The 20,297-nt window shown below is 46.5% G+C and overlaps 1 protein-coding gene across 8 annotated transcripts in view; it reads right to left on the reverse strand.

Annotated features, from left to right (window-relative positions):
• Positions 1-15,679, reverse strand: part of LOC122234189 — a 48,717-nt gene extending 33,038 nt beyond the window's left edge. For 2 of the 8 annotated variants that reach the window (XR_006211983.1, XR_006211980.1), the window contains exon 1: positions 15,195-15,600. Coding sequence is in view for 3 of the 8 variants with exons in the window: in XM_042969760.1 (XP_042825694.1) it covers positions 12,821-12,923; positions 14,551-14,721; positions 15,198-15,595 (672 nt within the window). In the remaining 5 variants the exon portion in view is untranslated. The other 6 variants (XR_006211978.1, XM_042969760.1, XM_042969764.1 and 3 more) reach the window with 6 other exon arrangements.
• Positions 15,680-20,297: the final 4,618 nt, after the last annotated feature.

The following is a 20,297-nucleotide window of genomic DNA, read 5'->3' on the forward strand; positions in this document are numbered from 1 at the left end:
ACTTTCCCTTACTTCTAATAAAGAGAGAACTAAATCATGTCCTCACTGTCATCTTTCAACCCAAGACAGATACTGATCCTTTCCTGCTGTGGGATGTTGAGGCCTGGATGAAACCCTTCCAAGCTAAGGTAAAGAGGCTTTGTGTACAAAAGCCCACAGACGTGAGCTTCGGTAACGTGGAACCCAGAACCTGGATCCATTATCAAGACCAACAAGTGTCCCCAAGAAAGAGGGCAGTTGTCCTGACAGAGCTGCAAGGGCCAAGAGGCTTAGTGGCCAGTTTCCAAAGCAGGGTGAATGGGAGGAGGGAAGGGTGAAAGAGTTTAGCTCCAACCCATGCCCCGGAGGGAATAACAGAGTGGCAAGTGGGAAGTTGGCAGATGTGGATCCCTACATGAGACAGGAGATCCTGGCACTTGACAACTCACAGTGCATCTTCTGTCCTCATCTTCAGGAATCGCTTGGGGTATTTGGGGCTACTAGGCCAGATCGGCACGTTCATCCAAGAATGTAGGTCTATGGGGTGCCTGGGTGGCTCAGTCGGTTAAGCGGCCGACTTCGGCTCAGGTCATGATCTCGCGGTCCGTGAGTTCGAGCCCCGCGTCGGGCTCTGTGCTGACTGCTCAGAGCCTGGAGCCTGTTTCAGATTCTGTGTCTCCCTCTCTCTGACCCTCCCCCATTCATGCTCTGTCTCTCTCTGTCTCAAAAATAAATAAAAAAACGTTAAAAAATTTTTTTCAAAGAATGTAGGTCTGTGGACAATACTCACTTGCCAGTACTATTTCAGGTCCTACTGGAGAAACACATCCAAGTCCCTGTGACCACACCTGTTATAGCTATAGACGAGTGGCATCTTTCTTCCTGGAGATTTCCCATATATTACCTAAAGAGCAATAATGATGATTGATTTTGATCTGGAAATAAGAAAAGGGTCACTGGGAACATTAATAGAACTTCTTTCAGAAGCAATATCTTTTAAGAAATTCTAGGGGCACCTGGGTGGCTCAGTTGGTTAAGTGTCTGATCCGACTTTGGCTCAAGTCATGACCTCGTGGCCAGTGGGTTCTAACCCCACGTCGGGCTCTGTGCTGACATCTCAGAGCCTGGGGCCTGCATCAGATTCTGTCTCCATCTCTCTCTCTGCCCCTTCCCCCCTTTCCCTCTGTCTCTCTCTCTCAAATATAAATAAAACATTAAAAAAATTAAAAAAATAAAAAAATAAATTCTAAAACAAATGGCTCCCCCTGCTCAGTGTTCTCCTTACAGCATAGTGTTCCCAGCCTGGGTTCCAGGATAAATCCAAAACAGTCTTACATCCAATAAGAGAGTTCATTTATGAAAAGGAGACACTCTGAGATCTGTGGAATAAACTAATGAGGCATGTCTACCCCAAATGCAGAAAGTTCAGCCAGTTTTACTAAAAAATTTCCAATCTTTAAAATGTATAACTTAGGAAGCTATAACATATTGAATTATCTTAATCCTCACCAAAACAAAGAAGTTAGTGAGGAAATTGAATGCAATGAAGCTAAGACTGACAATTCAACTAGTCAAACAGCCAAATAATCTGGTGTACATACTAGAATGTTATTAAATAAACCCCTGGTTAGTTTCCTTTATTAAAGAGCGAGGAGTCAGCAAGAGAAAGATTTCAGAAGCCCAGGGGGTAAGCCAGGAGTGAAAGTGAGAGGGAGTCTGGAACCCCTTAGCATCCTCTACTAGAGAGCAGCTACCCCTGCAGCACCCAGGACAGCACCCCACACGTACTCCCTGGCCTATCCATCTCTGTCTCTCTCCTCCCTCAGCCTGACCTAAGTAGCTCTGACCCTGATGGGGAGAAACCAGACTGGAAATTTCAGTCTCCCTGACCACTGAGAGTTGAGGGAGTAACACCAAAAGTCAAGGAAAGGAAATGAGGTCTGAACATACAGCCAGCCATACTTGGCACCCAGCAGATACCCTCGCAGGGCCGGCCACTGGGCACAGCAGCAGCTCACTTGTACAGCAGAGGGGTTGGCAGAGGGGGAGCCTGCTCTTGGAGTAAGAGAGAGAAAGCATTTGCACTAATGCAGAGCTGCATGTGCAAGCTGGGTGTGCAAACGTGGCCCAGTAAGGCACGTCTTGTTCTCAGAGGAGAGAGGCGTCGTGGAGTATTGTAGTCACTCGTGTCTGTCCCCTGAGCCAGCCTCCATGGACTCCAGTTTAAACTCATCAGGGCTGCTTGTCACCCTCTGTCAACATATGGCACAGAGGTGCCCCTGGCACTAAAATCACCAAGGCCTACATGCGGGGGTCCAGAACAAGGAGGGACCTGTGTGCAATACCACGGCTGCTCAAAGGCAGCAGTGGCTCTGGGTGGGGTTGAGACAAACCTCCTCTGAGGAACTGGGAAGACAGTGCATGAACAATTCGAACAATTCACTCTAGCTGGCATTTATGGCAGGGTTCCGTGACAACGAGTCCCCATGATGAGCATGGAAGAAGACTGTCTGTCTCGCCACCCCGCAACACGGGGCTGAACACAAGGCAGGAGCAGACAGATCTGTGGCTGGGTGACGCCCTCTGGCAACTGCAGGGGAGAAAGTGGCCTTCGTTACCAGGTGAAGGCAAAAATCAGGCAAACGGACTGGACAATACAACAATTCAAGTAAAACAATTAAATAATTCAAGGCGAGAAAATACAGGCCCAGTCATTCACAGTGCTTGAAAGTCATTCTTCTAAAATGTAAATTTGGTGACATCAGATCCTGTTTAAAATCACTGCCTTTTCTCCATTCCAGCACACCCTGCCTCGACTCAGACCTTAATTAACTAGTTCTTGGATAATTGCAGTAGCCTAATGGACATCAGCTGTACCCTGCCCCCTCCTCACAGGCTGCCTTTGGGGACACGCTGTGAACCTTTCTTAGGGAGTGGAACTGGCAGGGTGTGGTGCATTCGTTGGCAGGCAACAGAAAGCAACATCTTTCTGAACCTGAGCTCCTGATTTGTTCCAAGTGCTGTGGGGGATGCTTTCTTAGGCTTCGTTTCATTTAATTTCATTGTCGCATCCTCCAGTGAGGCAAATGTCAGTATCCGCATTTTACAGACAAGGAAAGTAAGACTCAGAAAATGTACACAAAATGGCAAAACCACCTAGCCATCAGTGGGGTATGGATTTTGAGCCTGGGCTTCCCGACATCCTGTCTCAGGAGTGTGGGCCAGCAATAGCATTCCCCTGCCCTCCCCGCGCTCCACCTGCTTCTGGCTCCTCAAAGCCAAAAAGTGCAACACTAATTGATCATGCCCCCAACGTGTCTTCTCCGATCTGCTGTGTCCTATGAGCTAACCAACCCTCACCATCACCTTCTGTCCTGCCTGTGCACCCTCTTTCATCCCTCTCCCCCACCAGCCCTCCAGGACCCTGGAGTTTACTACGGCTCCATACGCCTTTTCCTGGGAAGAGATGAATAGACCCGTGTTCCTGTCCCACAGTATTTCTGAGGAAGGAGGTGGGGCCCGGGCAGGGGCTGTGTGAACAATGGCTCTTATGATAGGACTTTCAGGACGGGGTGCAGCGTGGCTCCCTCACAATGCCTTGCATTTTGCCTCTTAATCATCCCCTGGCCTATCTGGCTGGTTCCGGCCATTGAAATCTGGTAACACCCAGTGATAAAGAGCCATTGTGCTTCTTTCCTGAACAGAACTGGGCTGTCATTCCCAATGCAGATAGGAGCTTTGCCGAGTCACTCAGAATTTGCAGTGCCACTCACTATCCCCACTGGTCCTTACTCTCCCCTAACAAAGCAGCCAGGTGTTGCCCAGAGCGTGAGTGCCACAGCCCAAGGCCTCCAGGCAGCGCTGGGGCTTGATGCCCTTTGGAGAACGGCTTGTGTGCTTCCCTTAAAGTTGGGATCTCCGGGCCAGTCCAGGATGGAGAACAGACCGGTATTAGAGCTGCAGGGCCAGCTCTCAGTGGCTTGCTTGCACTTGTAGCCTGTGGTCTCACTCCTTGAATTAGACCCTTGAGTGAAGGGCAGCAATGCTTCCTGAATGATGTTATTACCCCTTCAAACAGGGCTTCTCACACTTGAATGTGTATAGCAATCACCTGGGACCCTTTGAAAATACAGGTTTGGATTTGGCCTGAGATTCTGCACGTGGGTCTGGGACCACGTTTTTCTCAGCCAGGCTGAGAGGTTTGCTCGGGCCCCCAGTGGCGAGGTGAGAGCTGACTGTGTGAGGCTCTGAGGGAGCCACTCGGCTGGCGCTGGTCAGGACGCCAGCTGTCCTCCCAGCAGACACCCAGACGGAGCAGCATGGGTCCAGCCCCGGGGAAGGAGTTGAAGAAAGAGGATGAAAGAAACCATCAGAGAGGCTCACAGGAGAAAACATTTTAAAAAGACCCCCACAGTGGTATTAGTTAGAAGGTGAAAAACAGCGGTCAGGGGTGACCTATACGTGGTATGAGGAGTTCCCAAAATGAGTTCACACACAGAAGACCCAGGCCTTATCCATTTCAAGCCATCTTTCTTCCTTCCCATCTTTCTCCTTTCTATGTCAACTCCAGGAGGCCGACTCTGCGCCTCCCTCAAGGAGAGAGCCGGGGAGGAACTGGTCAGCCGCCTTCCTGGGCTCCTCTGCTCTCATCACGTGCCACAGGTGGCCCTGTGCCCGGTGCCACTTCTGACTGCTTACGACAGCTCACGGTCACTGGTGGCTCTGAAAATGGGTCACAGCAGTCCGGGCTGTGTCAGAATCACCAGGGAGGCTTATAAAAATGCAGGGTTCTAAACCTAGAAATTCTGACGCAGTAACGTACGGGAAAGAGCCCAGGAATCCACAAACACATGTAAGCTCCCGAGGCGATGATGAAGCAGCACCAAACCTGTAGTAAAGTACCGATTTCCGCTACACAATACTACTATCCAACCGTTAAAAAGGATGTTAACAAAAGGCATTTAAATACCAATATCATAAACAGTGTAAATATAGATACATCTATACTTTGTAGTATATAATAGCGTAACTCCAGTTTTGTAAATACACACACGTCTTAGATACACAGACACTAGGTGGCAGGGTGAGAGGATCATAGGATTTTCCTTTTTATTCCTTTCTCAATTTTCTAGATTTTCTACAATAAATACGTATTTGTTTTGTAATGAATGTGTGTTTTTGTGAAGGCCGGGGAGCAGATTATGACGTTTGATGTGGGTTTCCCAGAAACGTAATGCCTCCCAGAGAGGTGTGCTGTTCCTTCCTTTTCTTCCAGAGAGAGTTCACCAATGTCTGCTTCAATGTACTTTTTTTGTTCTGACTGGTGAACTTCCTGGCTGGCTTTTGTAAAGGAACACTCATTTCACTGCGGTAAATAAATAAACTTTTTTTTTTGGTTTAGAATGTTTGCTTTTTTTTTCTTTGTTTTGTTTATTTATTGAGGGGGGCGGGGAGAGAGAAAGAGAGAGAGCACGAGCAGGGAGGGGAAGAGAAAGAGGGAGAGAGAGAGAAAATCCCTAGTAGCCTCTACACTCAGAGCCCAAAGTGGAGCTCAATTTCATGACCTGAGCTGAAATCAAGAGTCAGACCCTTAACCGACTGAGCCACCCAGGCACCCCTCACCTTTTCTTTTCCTTTTTTTTTCTTTCTTTTCTCATTTTTTTTGTTTGTTTGTTTGTTTGCTTGTTTATTTTTTGTGTTAACAGGAGTTAAGGAGGAGATCAGGTACCTGGGCATATATTCAGGACAGGACTCCAGTCAGCAGGAAATGGCAGGCCTAAGCACGAAAACTGAGACTAAAATCAACATGGCAGTGAAGAGGGGTGACTGTGGCTGTGGGGAGGCTCCTAGGCTCCCCCCGACATACTGAATCCAGAGCCCAGCCATGCCAGGTCTGGGTCTGCTATTGTTCATACTGGAACAGGAAGTGGGGAGGATCTGATTTGTGTCCAGTTTCACTACTTACTGGCTGTGTTTAACATTGGGTACCCAAAATAAATGTTTTTCATCTCCATTTCCTCGCCTGTAAAAGGGGAATAGCAAAACCCACCTCCAAGTCCTAGTGATAACTTAAAAGAAGTCTAGTATGGTATCTGGCACAACAGAGGGCCCTCAGGAAACACCCCTTCCATGCCTTCAAGATGGCTCAAGTCAGGGGTGGGCATGAAATTGCAGGTGGTGGGCACCAGGGGTTCCCTGGGAGAGCCTGGGAGCAGAAGGGCCCAACAAAGCCCAGTGGAAGGGGATGGGGTTGCCATGCTCTTGCTTCTGCACAACCATCCAGGACAGGCTCATGCAGCACAAAGAGCTCACTGAGAGGCTTGGGCGTCCTAGAGGCCCTTCCTTCATCATGCTTCTCTGAGCCAGGGAAGTTCTGGGTTTCTTTGGGTGGCTATGATTCTGGTTTTCTGTATCACTGTGCGTTCCCCCCATACGACAAAATATCAATAGCACAGAAAAGAAGGATGAACCTTTTGATTTTCATTTTCTTGAAGATACAGAGGATAATCCCATCCATACTATCACTTTCAGCATTAACCAAGATCTCGTTTTGTGGAATGCAAAATGGAGCAATCCAAGTCTACATCCTAAGTCAGAATAATCCTTCATTGACAAATATGGTGGACTACTGGCATCTCAATCTGCATGACAATAATTATGGATGTGTTAATGGCATATCTACCCAGAAGATGGGGATGACCTTGGGTTCCCTTGTCCCTACATGTGTGACAGCACAGTCTAGAGACAACAGGCAGGTGGGGTCAGGGAGACCATGGAGCAACACACCTCTGCTCCACTTCTGGTCTCACAAGCTGGGCGACAGCCTGTGCCTCAGTTTCTCCATTTCTACAATGAGGCTAACTAGCACCTTCTTTGAAAGGCGGCCATGTCTCTGGCACAGAGCACAATGTAGATACTCAACAAAATCTTTTCCTGCCTGACTCCTTTACTGGAAATTCCTGCAGATTTGATTCCAGTTAAGTCTCCAGGGCATTAAATAATATCTCTCCCACTGATTTCTGAGGGGTACAGGCACTCTTCACTGTATAAGCATGAAGTTCATGAACCTTTCCCTGGCCAAGCCCGAGCCTTGTGAGGGTCCTCTAGCCTGGGTTTGTAGCATCTGAGCCCACAGCTCAGGCAGCCTCTGCCACTGGGTGTCCTCTCAGAAGATGGGAAGGGGGCTCTTTAGATATCCTTTCTCTAACTTGGGCACCCACCCCCACACAGAGCATTTGGTCCTGGGGGCTGTTTCTGTGTTAAAATGTACTCAGGATTTGTTTTAATCAGGTTTGGTAAGACAATCATGAAGGAAGAAGTTTATGCTCACAGATCCCAAGAAACAGGAAACACACCATACCATGCAGGAAACATGGAAACAATACTGTCAGTCAGGAGGCAAAAGAGGTGAGAAGGGAGAGCGTGGCTCAGAGAATTTATTGGGGTATTCCTGGGAAAGAAGGGGCGAGACAGGGTAGGTGCACTGAATAGCTTGGGATTTGATAGTTTGAATAATCTTGGTGGGCTCTGGGCTATAGGGGTGGTTGCTAGTTGTCCCATGAACCTGACCCTGTGGTGCTCTGGGGTAAGGGGAATACTGGTTTGGTGTGGGAGAGGTTGATGAAAGTGATGGTTGGGGATGTGGGCTCCAGATTGGTTGGTTTGTGTATCAGAAATGCACTCTCAGGGGAGTCGCTTGCTATCTGGAGGAATTTGCCAGCCCAGGGAGGGACAGTCTTTCCAGAATAAGGCCCTAAATGCCAGAGCATCAAGAACACAGAACATTTCAAAAATATAGGCAATACATAACAATTTTAAAATATAGCAAATCAACCCTCAAAGATGCCACTCAGGTCTTCAAATGACACAGAGCAAAATCAATAGCAGCATAGGAAGTCTTGTATATTCCAGACAATCTGGTGAGGTGGACACTGACTTCAATGCTCTTCTACCCTCCTTTTTACATGATGATTATCATAATTTTAATTCCAACTTTTACAAAGCACCTTCTCTTATACATTTTACTTCATTTAATCTCCATAACCATTCTATGAAATAAGCTGTTGGTCCCCATTTGATTCATAAAGAAACAGTCCACAGGAGGTGTTGGGAAATGCAGAGTGAAAAATAAGGGGCAAGCTAACATGTATTAAGCTCTTCTAAAGGCAAGGTGGCATTATCCTAATTTTACAGGTGGGGGATTCAGAGGCTCAGAGAAGTTTAGCTGTCAAAGCTGGGAGCTGAAATGTCCCTAGGTTGGGCATTGAAACAACATTGGTTTAGACATCCAGATGGCCAACAGACACATGAAACGATGCTCAATGTCACTCATCATCAAGGAGATACAAATCAAAGCCACACTCAGATACCACCTCACACTGGTCAGAGTGGCTAAAATGAACAAATCAGGAAACTATAGATGCTGGCGAGGATGTGGAGAAACGGGAACCCTCTTGCACTGTCGGTGGGAATGCAAACTGGTGCAGCCCCTCTGGAAAACAGTGTGGAGGTTCCTCAAAAAATTAAAAGCAGAAATACCCTATGGCCCAGCAATGGCACTACTAGGAATTTACCCAAGGGATACAGGAGTGCTGAGGCATAGGGGCACGTGTACTCCAACGTTTATAGCAGCGCTTTCAACAATAGCCAAATTACGGAAAGAGCCTAAATGTCCATCACTGATGAGTGGATAAAGAAGATGTGGCTTATATATACAATGGAATACTACTTGAAAATGAGAAAGAATGAAATCATGCCATTTGCAGCAACATGGATGGAACTGGAGGATATTATACTGAGTGAAGTAAGTCAGTCAGAGAAGGGCAGATATCATCTGTTTTCACTCCTGTGTGGATCTTGAGAAACTTAACAGAAGACCATGGGGGAAGGGAAGGGGGAAAATAGTTACAAACAGAGAAGGAGGGAGGTAAACCATAAGAGACTCTTAAATATAGAGAACGGAGGGTTGATGGGGAGTGGGAGAGAGGGGAAAATGGGTGATGGGCATTGAGGAGGGCACTTATTCAGATGAGCACTGGGTGTTGTATGTAAGCCAATTTGACAATAAATTGTATTTAAAATTTTTTTTAATTAAAAAAAATATTCCTTATATGGAAAAAGAAAAGAAACAACATTGGTTTGATCTAAAAATCCATGTCCTGGGGCACCTGGGTGGCTCAATCAGTTGAGCGTCTGACTCTTGATTTCAGCTCAGGTCTTGGTCCCAGGACTATGGGATCGAGCCCCGTGATAGGCTCTGCACTGAGCTTAGCATGGAGCTGGCTTGGGATTGTCACTCTCTCTCTCTTCCTCCCTCTCTGCTTCTCCCGGTCTCCTGCATGTGTGTGCTCTCTCTCTCTCTCTCTCTCTCTCTCTCTCTCTCTCTCTCTCTCTCTCTCTCTCAAAATAAATAAACATTTAAAAATAAATAAAGATAAAATAAAATAAAACCCCATGTTCTACCTACCACATTAATTGATTCAACTAATAAATAGTGTTTAACTCCCATATGTTCCACACACTGTTCTGGATGCTGGAGATACAAAGCTGAGGAAAATAGATATGTTCCCTACTCTTGGGCTACTTACAGAGTAAGGGGAAAGCTGTCAATCAGCCAAAGAAAATGTAAAATTAGAACGGTGCTAAATGCCTTGAGAGAACACTTTTCTGGCACTGTGACATCTGAACCAGGAGCCTGAGGCCGGGATGCAGCCTGGGTTGGGTGCTGAAGCTATTTCCTGGCTGGTAATAATCCCCACAGGGGACCAGGGCAGTGCAGCCCTCCTTTATAAAGCCCACTGCTTGACCCTTCATTGCCCACCTTCTCATCCTGCAAGTTAGCTGTCCTATGACCACTCCAACCAGATTTCAGCAATATTGGAAGACATGGCAGAGAAGAGTCAAAAAATAAATTGTTAAAAGTCTTAAGAAAATCCCTGGGACAAGACCCTCACCCATTCTCCTGCCTGAAGAAACTCTCCTTCCTCAGGAAGGAGTGACAGTGTTTGTTTCCAATACAAGACTCAAAGACTCTGGACTTCTCTTCTTCAAATTTTAAAAAATATTTACTTATTTTTGAAAGGGGGGGGGAGGGGCAGAGTGAGGGAGACAAAGGATCCAAAGAAGGTGCAGAGCCTGACACGGGGCTTGAACTCACAAACTGCAAACCATGACCCGAGCTGAAGTCGGATGCTTAACCAACTGAAAAACCCTGGAACCCCCTCTTCTTCAATTCTGACTGAAGGGGTCTGAAGGGATGATTTTTTTGAAAGGGGGGGGGGGTTGCTGGAAAGTTCCCTTGCTCTTCAGGGGGAGCCACAGGAAGAGACTGATGTCTGGATACAACCAGTACCCAGGGAACAGAGCAGAGAGTATGACCTGGGTCCTCAGTGCCATCACTGAGCCACAAAGTCAGCTGTCCCTGAAGCTGCCTACCTCACCACTTCCTGTGCCCTGAGATAATGAAGTCCCCATTTAAACCAGCTTGAGATAGGGCTTCTGTTTCTTAAAGATGAACATATTTTAACTGATGCATAATAATAAGCTTTATTTTTAGTATCATGAAGATTATTTGCAACTTCATGGAAGCAAAGTTATTGATGTCTTCTACCTGGATCAAAGTTATCTTTTTAAATATTTTATTATAATTCCTCATAAATTAAAAATGTGTGCAAATCCTAGGTGTGCAGTTTTATGAATTATGATACTAGGAACACACCCATGCAACAACCTGGGTTGGACCCTAGAAGAACAGGGAAAATTTGGAGAAACAGAAGTGAAAGGCCAGCCAGGCATGACAGGAAAAAGGAGCTATAAGAATCAAAGTCCAAAGGTAGGAGCTTCTGAGATGGACTGGAGAGGATATGAGAATACAGGCTTAACAAACTGAGTCATTAAGATAAAAAGTATCTACCTAGACCCATTCATTAGGTGAGTTCGAATAGACCTTTCCTACTAATGGGCCCAACAATCAGGGGTGCTAGATACCTATTAGGCATATAATGAGGAGGGATCCAAGAAGCACCAAATGTAAAGTGAAGGGCAACTTAGAAAAACACAGTTAGTATGACCATATATACTTCCTCACTCTGTCAGCTGAGGGGGACTAGAAGAAATGACACCCTAGTGGCAATGAGCACATAGTGATTTATAATACCATCTTCTAATAAGAAAGAAAGAAAGAAAGAAAGAAAGAAAGAAAGAAAGAAAGAAAGAAAGAAAGAAAGAAAAGCCAAGTCTCCCTAGAGAAATGGCTGATTCCAGAACCAGGACAGGAAATATACAAGACGAACCTGGAGCATCTCATAGTGCCAGAAATAAGGAAGTCCTTGGGCAGGAAAAAAATCCCAGTGATGGGGCTATCAAAATGGGAGCCAACTGAAAGAGCCACCCTATGGCCAAGCTGGAGTAATTCGAGCAACAAAAATAAAGTAGTGTTGAATCATAATCTACAGTATAAAATAAATATCAATGAGTCCATACTCAAAGAAAAATGATTGAATAATAAATAGGAAAGAAGAGATAAATCTCCCATGCAGAAGAATTCTAAATAATGTCTGTAGATATTTCACCCTCAAGGGTGTGCAGTAGAACGCCCGTCTCTTAAGTGTGGGCTGCAGATGGTGACTTCCTTCCAAAGAGCACAGTAGGAAAACGGGAATGGATGAGTAGAGGAATCTGACAAACTACCTCAGCCAAGTGGTCAAGGTCAGCATCAACAGTCATAAATCATATCGATAGCATTCACCCTTGGTATGATGAAATGAGACTCCACTTTACCTCTGTGTCTACATCCCAAAATTACAAAACCCCAGTGTAATCATGAGAAAACCATCAGACAAATCTTAATAGAAAGGTATCCTGCAAAATATTTCACCAACACTCCTCAAAACTGTCAAGGTCATTGAAAACAAGGAAAGCCTGAGAAACTATTACAGCCAAGAGGAGCCTAAACAGACATGGCTACTTAGTTTCCTAGGGATGCTGAAACATCCCCAAAATGGGTGGCTTAAAACAACAAAAGTTTATTTTCTCACAGTTCTGGAGGCTGCAGGTCTGAAATCAAGCTTGGCAAAGCTGTGCTCACTCTGAAGCCTCCAAGAAAGAATCCTTCCTTACTTCTTCCAGCTTCTGGTAGCCCCAGGCATTCCTTGCCTTGGGGACACATCACTCCAATCTCTGCCTCCACTGTCACATAACCATCTTCTCCCCATGTGTCTTCTCCCCTTGTTATAAGGACACCAGTCATATTGGATTAGAGACTACCCTACTCCAGTGTGACTTCTTCTTAATTACATCTGCACCAACCCCATTCCCAAATAAGGTCACATTCACAGGTACTAGGGATCAAGAATTCAATGTATCTTTTTGAGGGATGTAATTCAACCCATAACAATCCCCACACCAATTGTTATCTCCATTTTACCAATGAGAAGCCCGGACTTGGTAGAGGAAAAGCAACTTTCTCAAGAGCACATGACTAACAGAGTGTCAGAGTCAGGTTTCTAACTTAAGTCTGCTGGTTCTCAAGCACGGGTTTCTCCATTACATCATATAGTCTTTTTCACCCGAGACATCCCTTCCTGCCTCTGCCCTCATCGTTCATCCTCTTTAAGTTACAGATGAGCAAACTGAGATCTAGAAAGGGGTAGGCATTTGCCCAATGTCGTACAGGGAAACAAAACAGGCAATAAATTTTGAGGTTGAGACTTTTAATTAATATATTTCAATTCAAAAATGCCTAGTAAAAATCTGACCAGTCAGCCATGTGCAGAGAGAGAGAGAGAGAGACACAGAGAGAGAGAGAGAGAGAGAGGAGCTCTGGAAGTTGATAGGCTCTGGATCAGAAGGTGCCATGTTCACAATAAAAGAGTTGTCCATGGCACTGAGTTTTCAGTTCCTTCTGCAGTTTTCCCTCCCATGCCACTCTTTCTCTAAATAGTGACCTAGAAGAGAAGAGGACAAAGCAAAGAAATTCTTAGAACAGGTCATCTGTCTCCTATAATCTGTCAGAAGTTGGGGCGTTGTGGGTCTCATGGTGCCCCCAACAAGAAGCCCAGACTGCAGATGCATAGACACACGCTCTGTCTTCTTTGCCTGTAAAAGTTCTGTGCCTTTTTCTGCAAGAATGTCAGGGCCATCGTTATCGGCACCCACCTCCGTGATTGATTTTACAATGGCTGAAGCTATGATGAGAGGCTGGAAATGCCACCACAGTCACTTATCTCCCTTCCTTGCCGATGGCCAATAACTGGGCTGGTGTAAGGTGGTGTCATGGGTTGAAAAACGGTCCTACAAATATATCAAATTCTAACCTTTGCAACTTGCGAATATTATAAGGATAAAGGGTCCTTATTGATGTGATTAAGTTAAGGATCTTGGCAGGGGAGGATTATTATGGATTATCAGGGTGTGGGCTCCAAATGCAATCACAAATGCCCTGAGAAGAGAGCACAGCGTGAGGTCACAGAGAAGGGGAGAAGACAATGTGACCACGGAGGCAAAGACTGAAGTAGCACAAGTCAGGGAATGCCAGCTGCCACCAGAAGTGGGAAGAGGCGAGGAACAGATTCTCCCCAAATCCTCCAGAGCACAGATAGTCCTACTGACACCTTGATGTTCACCTACTGATACTGACTTTAGACTTCTGGTCTCCAGGATGATAACAGAATAAATGTCTGATGTTTTAAGCTACTAAGCTTTGGGGAATTTGTTATAGCAGCCTCAAGAAAATAATACAGTTGATAGATTTATTCCATTACCAAGTGGGAAGAACTCTTTAAAGCCAATGTAGGTTTCCTGATTTATACTAATCATTGCAGGAGTGAGATGCTATCCCATGATGCCCATGTGCACACCTCTGCAGAAATGAAGTCCACCCAAGCCCTGGGTTTCCATCTGATTAAGGAAGAAGTTAGAGCTAAAAGAAGCCAATATGCAGTGTAATTATCTCATTTCTCAGATGAGGAAAAGAAGATCCAAGGATGTTATTTAGCTTGTCCAAGATCAGTTAACCAGTTCCTAATGAGTAAAGCTACTTGAGGTCTCTAGACCTAGTGCATAGCACTGTGCTACACACACACACACACACACACACACACACACAAAATTGGGTCACAATGACAAGAACACATTCAATGAAGTAATGACAAAAATAGGAATAAAAGAATCAGGATCTAGGGAAAATATGATTAAAAGATTAAGATTCAAGCAAAAAAATTAACAAAATACACAGACTCCTCAGAGCCAACACCTTATCTATAGTTGAGCTTCAGAATAGATGAAAGGAAGGAAGGAAGGAAGGAAGGAAGCAAGCAAGCAGGGAGGGAGAAAGATAGAGGGAGAGGGAGGGAGAAGGGGGGGGAGAGAGAGAGAGAGAGAGAGAAACAGAGAGAGAGAGAGAAACAGAGAGAGAGAGAGAAAGAGAGAGAGAGAAATTTGCACAGGACGCTGAGGCAGATCTTTCCTCAAGGGATTTTTTTTAAGGGGGAGGGAGGGTTGTGTTGAAAAAGGATAGAGGAGCAAATGAGGAATTGCCAAGGGACACTGCAGCCCACTGAGGTGGGTGCTTACAGTGTCTGCTCGCTGGGTGGCCAGGGCCTTCCTCCTGCCCTGGTGAGAGGAACAGGTGCAGGCTGCGACATCACTTGAGAGAGGAGCCTGGAGAGGTTTGAGAACTCAGATGGCCCCTGGCTCTTCCCTGCCCGGTTTCCTGAGGCCACTGCCACTTCCCTGCAGGAAACTAAGAAAAGGATAGGGACAGTGACTGGACCAGGAGGGAACCCCCGCAGGGCACCTCGGAATTTAAGTGGGAGATCCCCTCCCAAAGGACAGATGAGCTACCTAAAGGTTAGTTCCTGGCTGACTCCTTTCCCCACCTTCTTTGCTGGATCACTCCCAGCAGTCTTCCAGCATCTTCCAAAGCAAACGCATCCCGTACTGGCCATCCATGCTCCTCCAGCCTTGGCCTCACTGCTCTCTTTTCCCAAACCACCTTAGAGACACCCCGCATTCACTGCACATGCACATCAAGCCACTGAAACTGTCCTTTCTCCCACAGGATAAACACTTGTCCCTCCAGCTCTAGGGAGGGCTAAAGTACTTTCGTTGTCATATGAGACAGGGACCGTCTGCAGAAGGAGGCAATTTCTAGACACCCGGACTGCTCACTCATCCAGCCTGTGTCTAATGAAGCCGGTTGGCTGTTTGTGTATCACCTTTTTCTGTGGTCTGTCCTGGCTACCACCACCTTCAGCTCCAACCTGAGCTCGGGCTCCCAGGATCCTGACCTTTCTCCTCTGGTCGGTTCAGCTGTTGTCTCAGGTGCACAGCCTGCCCTTCTGGAAGTGGTCTCCTGGTGCCCTAAGCAGTGACTGCCTCCACTGTCCCAGAGACAGCACTTCCTAAGTGGAAGCCTTGTCAGCACCCCCCAGGGTTCCTCATTCATTTTCAAATCCTTCCGGGCAGGTCTCTCCTTGAGGCATCCCCACTTCTGTGGGACAAATCTCTCTGGTTCCCCAGGTTGTCCCAATGTGAGGAACATTGAACTTCCTTTCTGCACCTGCTCATCGTGTCCAATGCTCTGCCCACAGGACAGAAGGAAGCATTGTGACCTCATTCCTGTTCACACCTGCTGCCCTGAAATTCTACCTTCGGCTTCAAGAGATGGTCTACTTCCGCCCTTCTATTATAACACTAATGTGTTCAACTTCCTAAAACCTGTAGAGCCATGATGGGAGTTCTGGAGGAAATGTTCCATTGAGGAGAGCCACAAGGAGGAGAAGCAGAACACGGATAAGAGAACCCAAGGTTAGAACCAGGGAACTGGCACGGCCCAACGTTCCGGTGTTTAAGCAAAAGAAGGGAGAGAAGGGGCTGCAAAGTCACTTGGCAGCAGGGGAAGATGAGCACCCTCAGGTGCAGGAGAGAGAATATGGGGAGTGGTTAGTAAAGACCTAAATACACAAGCAGAGCCAGAGTTGCCCTCGGACATGGTACTGGAGCCATCACGCTGATGGAGGCATTGCTGGGCCGGATGGGGCAGGGTTTGCTTGTGGTCTCCTCATCTTACCCCACCCGCGGCAGTCCTCCTGTGCTATCCTGGTCCCGGAATCCTGCACCTTACATGGTGAAAGGGAGTCTGCCAACATGATTAAGTGAAGGGTCTTGGGATGGAGAGATTATGCTAAAATATGCAGGGGGGTGAGTGCAATCACAGGGGCCTTGTAAGAGGGAGGCAGGTGGCTCAGAATCAGGAGGAGAAGGAGGAGGAGGAGGTGCGAATAGAGCAAGAAGTTAGGAGTAGAATACAGCCCACTTCTAGACTCTGAAAAGACAGGAAATAGATTCACCCCTAAAGCCTCTAGAATGAACACAGCCCTGCAGACACCTTGCTTTTAGACTTCTGACTTCCAGAACTGTAGAAGAATAGATGTGTGTTGTTTTAAGCTACTGAGTTTATGGTAATTTGTTACAGAGATAATAGGAAAGGAATACACTTTTGTGTAGTGCAGGGAGGGTTGACAGGTGTGCATGGGGAGCTCAGGACTTTTGTCAAAACTTCAGGGGCCAAGATATGCTGCAAATGGCAACATCAGCACCTCCTAAGGTTCCTCTTTCCACCCCTGGGTCATTCACCCACTTAGAAGAATGCTCTATATGTTGCCAACAAGGTTATCTGTAAAGGTGGCAAGGTCAGGTCCACCCAGAGCCCTATGAAATCCTCTTCCCAGTACTGCATTTGTTAGGGCCAGTGAGGCTCAGCTATTCTGCCAGCCGTCAAGCTTATTAACTGAAGCTGTCTTACCCTGTCACTGCAGGGACACTAGGGGCCTGCTCTTATTTCCTGACTCACACCCAGACAGAGCAAAGGGACCAGGGAGAGCAAGTTCAGGCAGACCACGAGGGTGCAAAGAAAGCACTTCTCCAGCCCAGACAGCCCACGGGGCCAACACCAGCAACACCAACATTGTGCCAAGGCCCCTGCCAACCGCGGATGGCATCCCAGATGCTTGCAAATTGAAGGCGAAGAGATGGGAGGCCTCTGGCTGCCCGCAGGCTCCATTTCCCCACTCTGTGTGTCCTATTCCCTTAATAAAAGCAATTTCCAAGCTACTTCCCTGCAGAGCATTAGCATAAACGAGCTCAGGCAGTACCATCCTGATTCTTTCATTTGAAGCACATGCTCATTATAGACTTTCTTTCAAATAAATCATATTGCTGGCTGCAAAGGAGAATATTTCTCTGGGCCCACATGACAAGCCAGCAAGAGACAACAGCACCGTGGTCTCTGTGACATGCCAGGCACTAGGGCCTTACTCTCAAAAGCTGGAAAGGGCCTGGATTACAGCTACATTCCTACTGAGTTCCGAAACTAATACCACTGATCCACAGGTGCATCTTCTACAGGGAACATTATATTGCATGCACCTGCCCTACCTGAAGACAGCTAGAACATGAGGCTGTGGGACAGCAGGGGCAGGACAGCCACTGGGCCCTGCAAGGCTGTATAAGGCAGTCGTCCCAGGCAGAGGTGAGCCGGCACCAGAGCACAGAGCCTTCTGATTCCAAAGCCAGTGCTTTCTCCACCAGCCATTCTGTACCATTACTGGTAACCCCAGTCCTTGTGCTGGAGGCCCCCAAATTCCAACATGCCTCCTACAAGTAAGTATAAGTCTCCAATAAGCTATTTAAACTCATGTTAACCATTTTTCCTACCTAGTTTTCCAACTTGGTACAAAAGACCAGAAAATGGTCATTGATTGGTCACAGTCCAGGGCACTCAGGCATGCGTGCCCACCCTGCCCCTTGTGGCAGGCACGCCTGGGTAGAGCCTCCAGCTCTGTGTGAGCCCAGCCTGGGACCCTTCTCTTCCACCTTCATTCTGACTATAACTGGGCAAGAAATTTAGGCTGCTGTCTTGAATTTTCTGGGAAGAAACTTCAGTTAGACTGGGAAGTCTAACTCTCTCTTAGACTCCTATATCTGTACTGAGAGTTGTTACATCTGGCACTTAATGAAGGGGCATGCAGATTTCCATTTGGCTATTAATCCTTGTGTGCAAGCCCCTCACCTGATAGCTACACAGGGAGGCAGGTGTGATTGAGCCCAGACTCCCACAGCTCAGGAAATAATGTCATTGGAGGTCCTATGGCAGGCCCTGGTGAAGAAGTAACTGTAACTGAGGGCATCTGGGGTGGCTCAGTCAGTTAAGCGTCCAACTTTGGCTCAAGTCATCTTACAGTTCGTGGGTTCAAGAGCCGCGTCAGGCTCTGTGTTGACAGCTCAGAGCCTGGAGGCTGCTTCAGATTCTGTCTCTCTCTCTCTCTCTCTCTCTCTCTTTCTCTTTCTCTCTCTCTCTCTCTCTCTCTCTTTCTCTTTCTCTCTCTCTCTCTCTCTCTCTCTCTCTCTCTCTTTCTCTCTCTCTCTCTCTCTCTCTCTCTCTCTCTCTCTCTCTGCCCCTCCCCTGCTTGCACTATTTCTCAAAAATAAATAAAAAATAAATAAAAATTTAAAAAAATTTTTAAAAAGAAGTAACTGTAACTGGAAGAGAATTACAGGTCTTGAGCAGTCCACACTTAATTCTCTTCAAATCATATTATGGTATTTGGGAATTATCTAAATGACTTGCAACTTGGCCTTGGTAAGGCCAGTAAATGCATTTGATTTAGGGTTGGGTTGTAGGACAAGGGTCCTCTGTGGTAGGCAGAACAATGGCCCCCAAGGATGTCCACATCTCACTCCCCAAACCTACAAACATGTTAGGTTACATGGTGACAGGGAATTAAAATTGCAGATGGAGCTAAGGCTGATAATTAGATGACCTGAGATTATCCTGGTTTCTCCAGATAGATCCAACATAATCACAGGGTCCTTAAGTGAAAGAGGGAGGCAGAGGAGGGAGAACCAGACCCCTGGCACCTGAGAACCTAGCCTGCCATTGCTGGCTTTGAAGATGAAGGATGGGAGCAACAAGTCAAGAAATGCGAGTGGTTTCTAGAAGCTGGAAAAGGCAAGGAAGTGGATCCTCCCTTAAAATCTCCATAAGGAACTCTGCCCTGCTGACACCTTGATTTTAGCCCAGTGACACCCATTTTGGACTTTGGGCCTCCAGAACTGGGAGACAAAAATTGTGTGTTGGTTGAAGCCATTGTGTTTGTGGATACGTAGAAAACCCTGTCAGAAACTTTGTTTCTCAACCTCAGTACTATTGACACTTGGGACTGGAAAATTCTGTTGTGGGAGCAGTCCTGTGAACTGTGAGATATTTAGTAGGATTCCTAGCCTCTACCCACAAGATGCTAATAGAGACCCTTGCCAAAGTTGTAACAACCAAGAATGTCTCCAGACATTGCCCTGAGTGGGACGGAAGGGGGAAAATCACCCCTGGCCCAGAACAGCTGTTCTGAACCCTCCATGGTTATTCATTCTAATACACACGTTGTCCTCAGACACATTGGATTCTGTTCACTGACCTTTTCTATATGGATGCTTCTGGATGAGGCCTTTGATGCCAGCTGAAAAGTAAGTGCCTAGGGAGATTCCACACAAAGCCGTCATCAGTCTCTGACACCTCAGAATGAGTTTCCATTATTTCAAGCAAGCTGAATTGATGGGGAGAGGAAAAGGGATCTGAATGTGCTATTAAGTAAAGAGGACATAGAACGAACATCCAGATGGATAAAAGACAGACTGCCCACCCCATGCAATACTCTTTATCATTCGAGCTGGACCAGAACATGCACTTGAGTAAGATGTAATTTCTGCTCTTAGGACCTCACTGTCTCATAAGGGAAACTTGTGTGCAGTTTTTTTTAAAAACGCTCAATAGAAACCAAAAGGACTATAAACACACTATGGTCATGTATTCTGAATCAGGTATCCATGCCCTGGGCACAAGCTTCAAGAACGCATAACAGTAGGACCAAATATTTTAAATCAACACTACCTCAGAATATGGGGCCATGCCACCTGTAAAAGGCATAGGCAAATTGCCACCAGAAGTTTCCAGGGCAGAGACCTAGGTATGGGCAAGAGGGGGAGGGAACCACAACCCATGTAAGAGAAATGTGTGCACAAAGATGAAGGATAGGAAAGCATATGGCACACTATTTGGAATTAACCAGCAATTCCAGATAGATGTAGCTGTTTGAAGATAATTCCAAATATACATTATTAAACTTCAAAAAATAGATAAAACAGAAATGATTTTTATCATTTCTGGGTTAGGTGTCTGGCTCTTGAGTTCAGCTCAGGTCATGATCTCACAGTTCATGGGATTGAGCCCTGCATAAGGCTCAGCGCTGACAATGTGGAGCCTC

Source organism: Panthera tigris, chromosome A2 (assembly GCF_018350195.1).
Source record: "Panthera tigris isolate Pti1 chromosome A2, P.tigris_Pti1_mat1.1, whole genome shotgun sequence".
Lineage (NCBI taxonomy): Eukaryota > Metazoa > Chordata > Mammalia > Carnivora > Felidae > Panthera > Panthera tigris.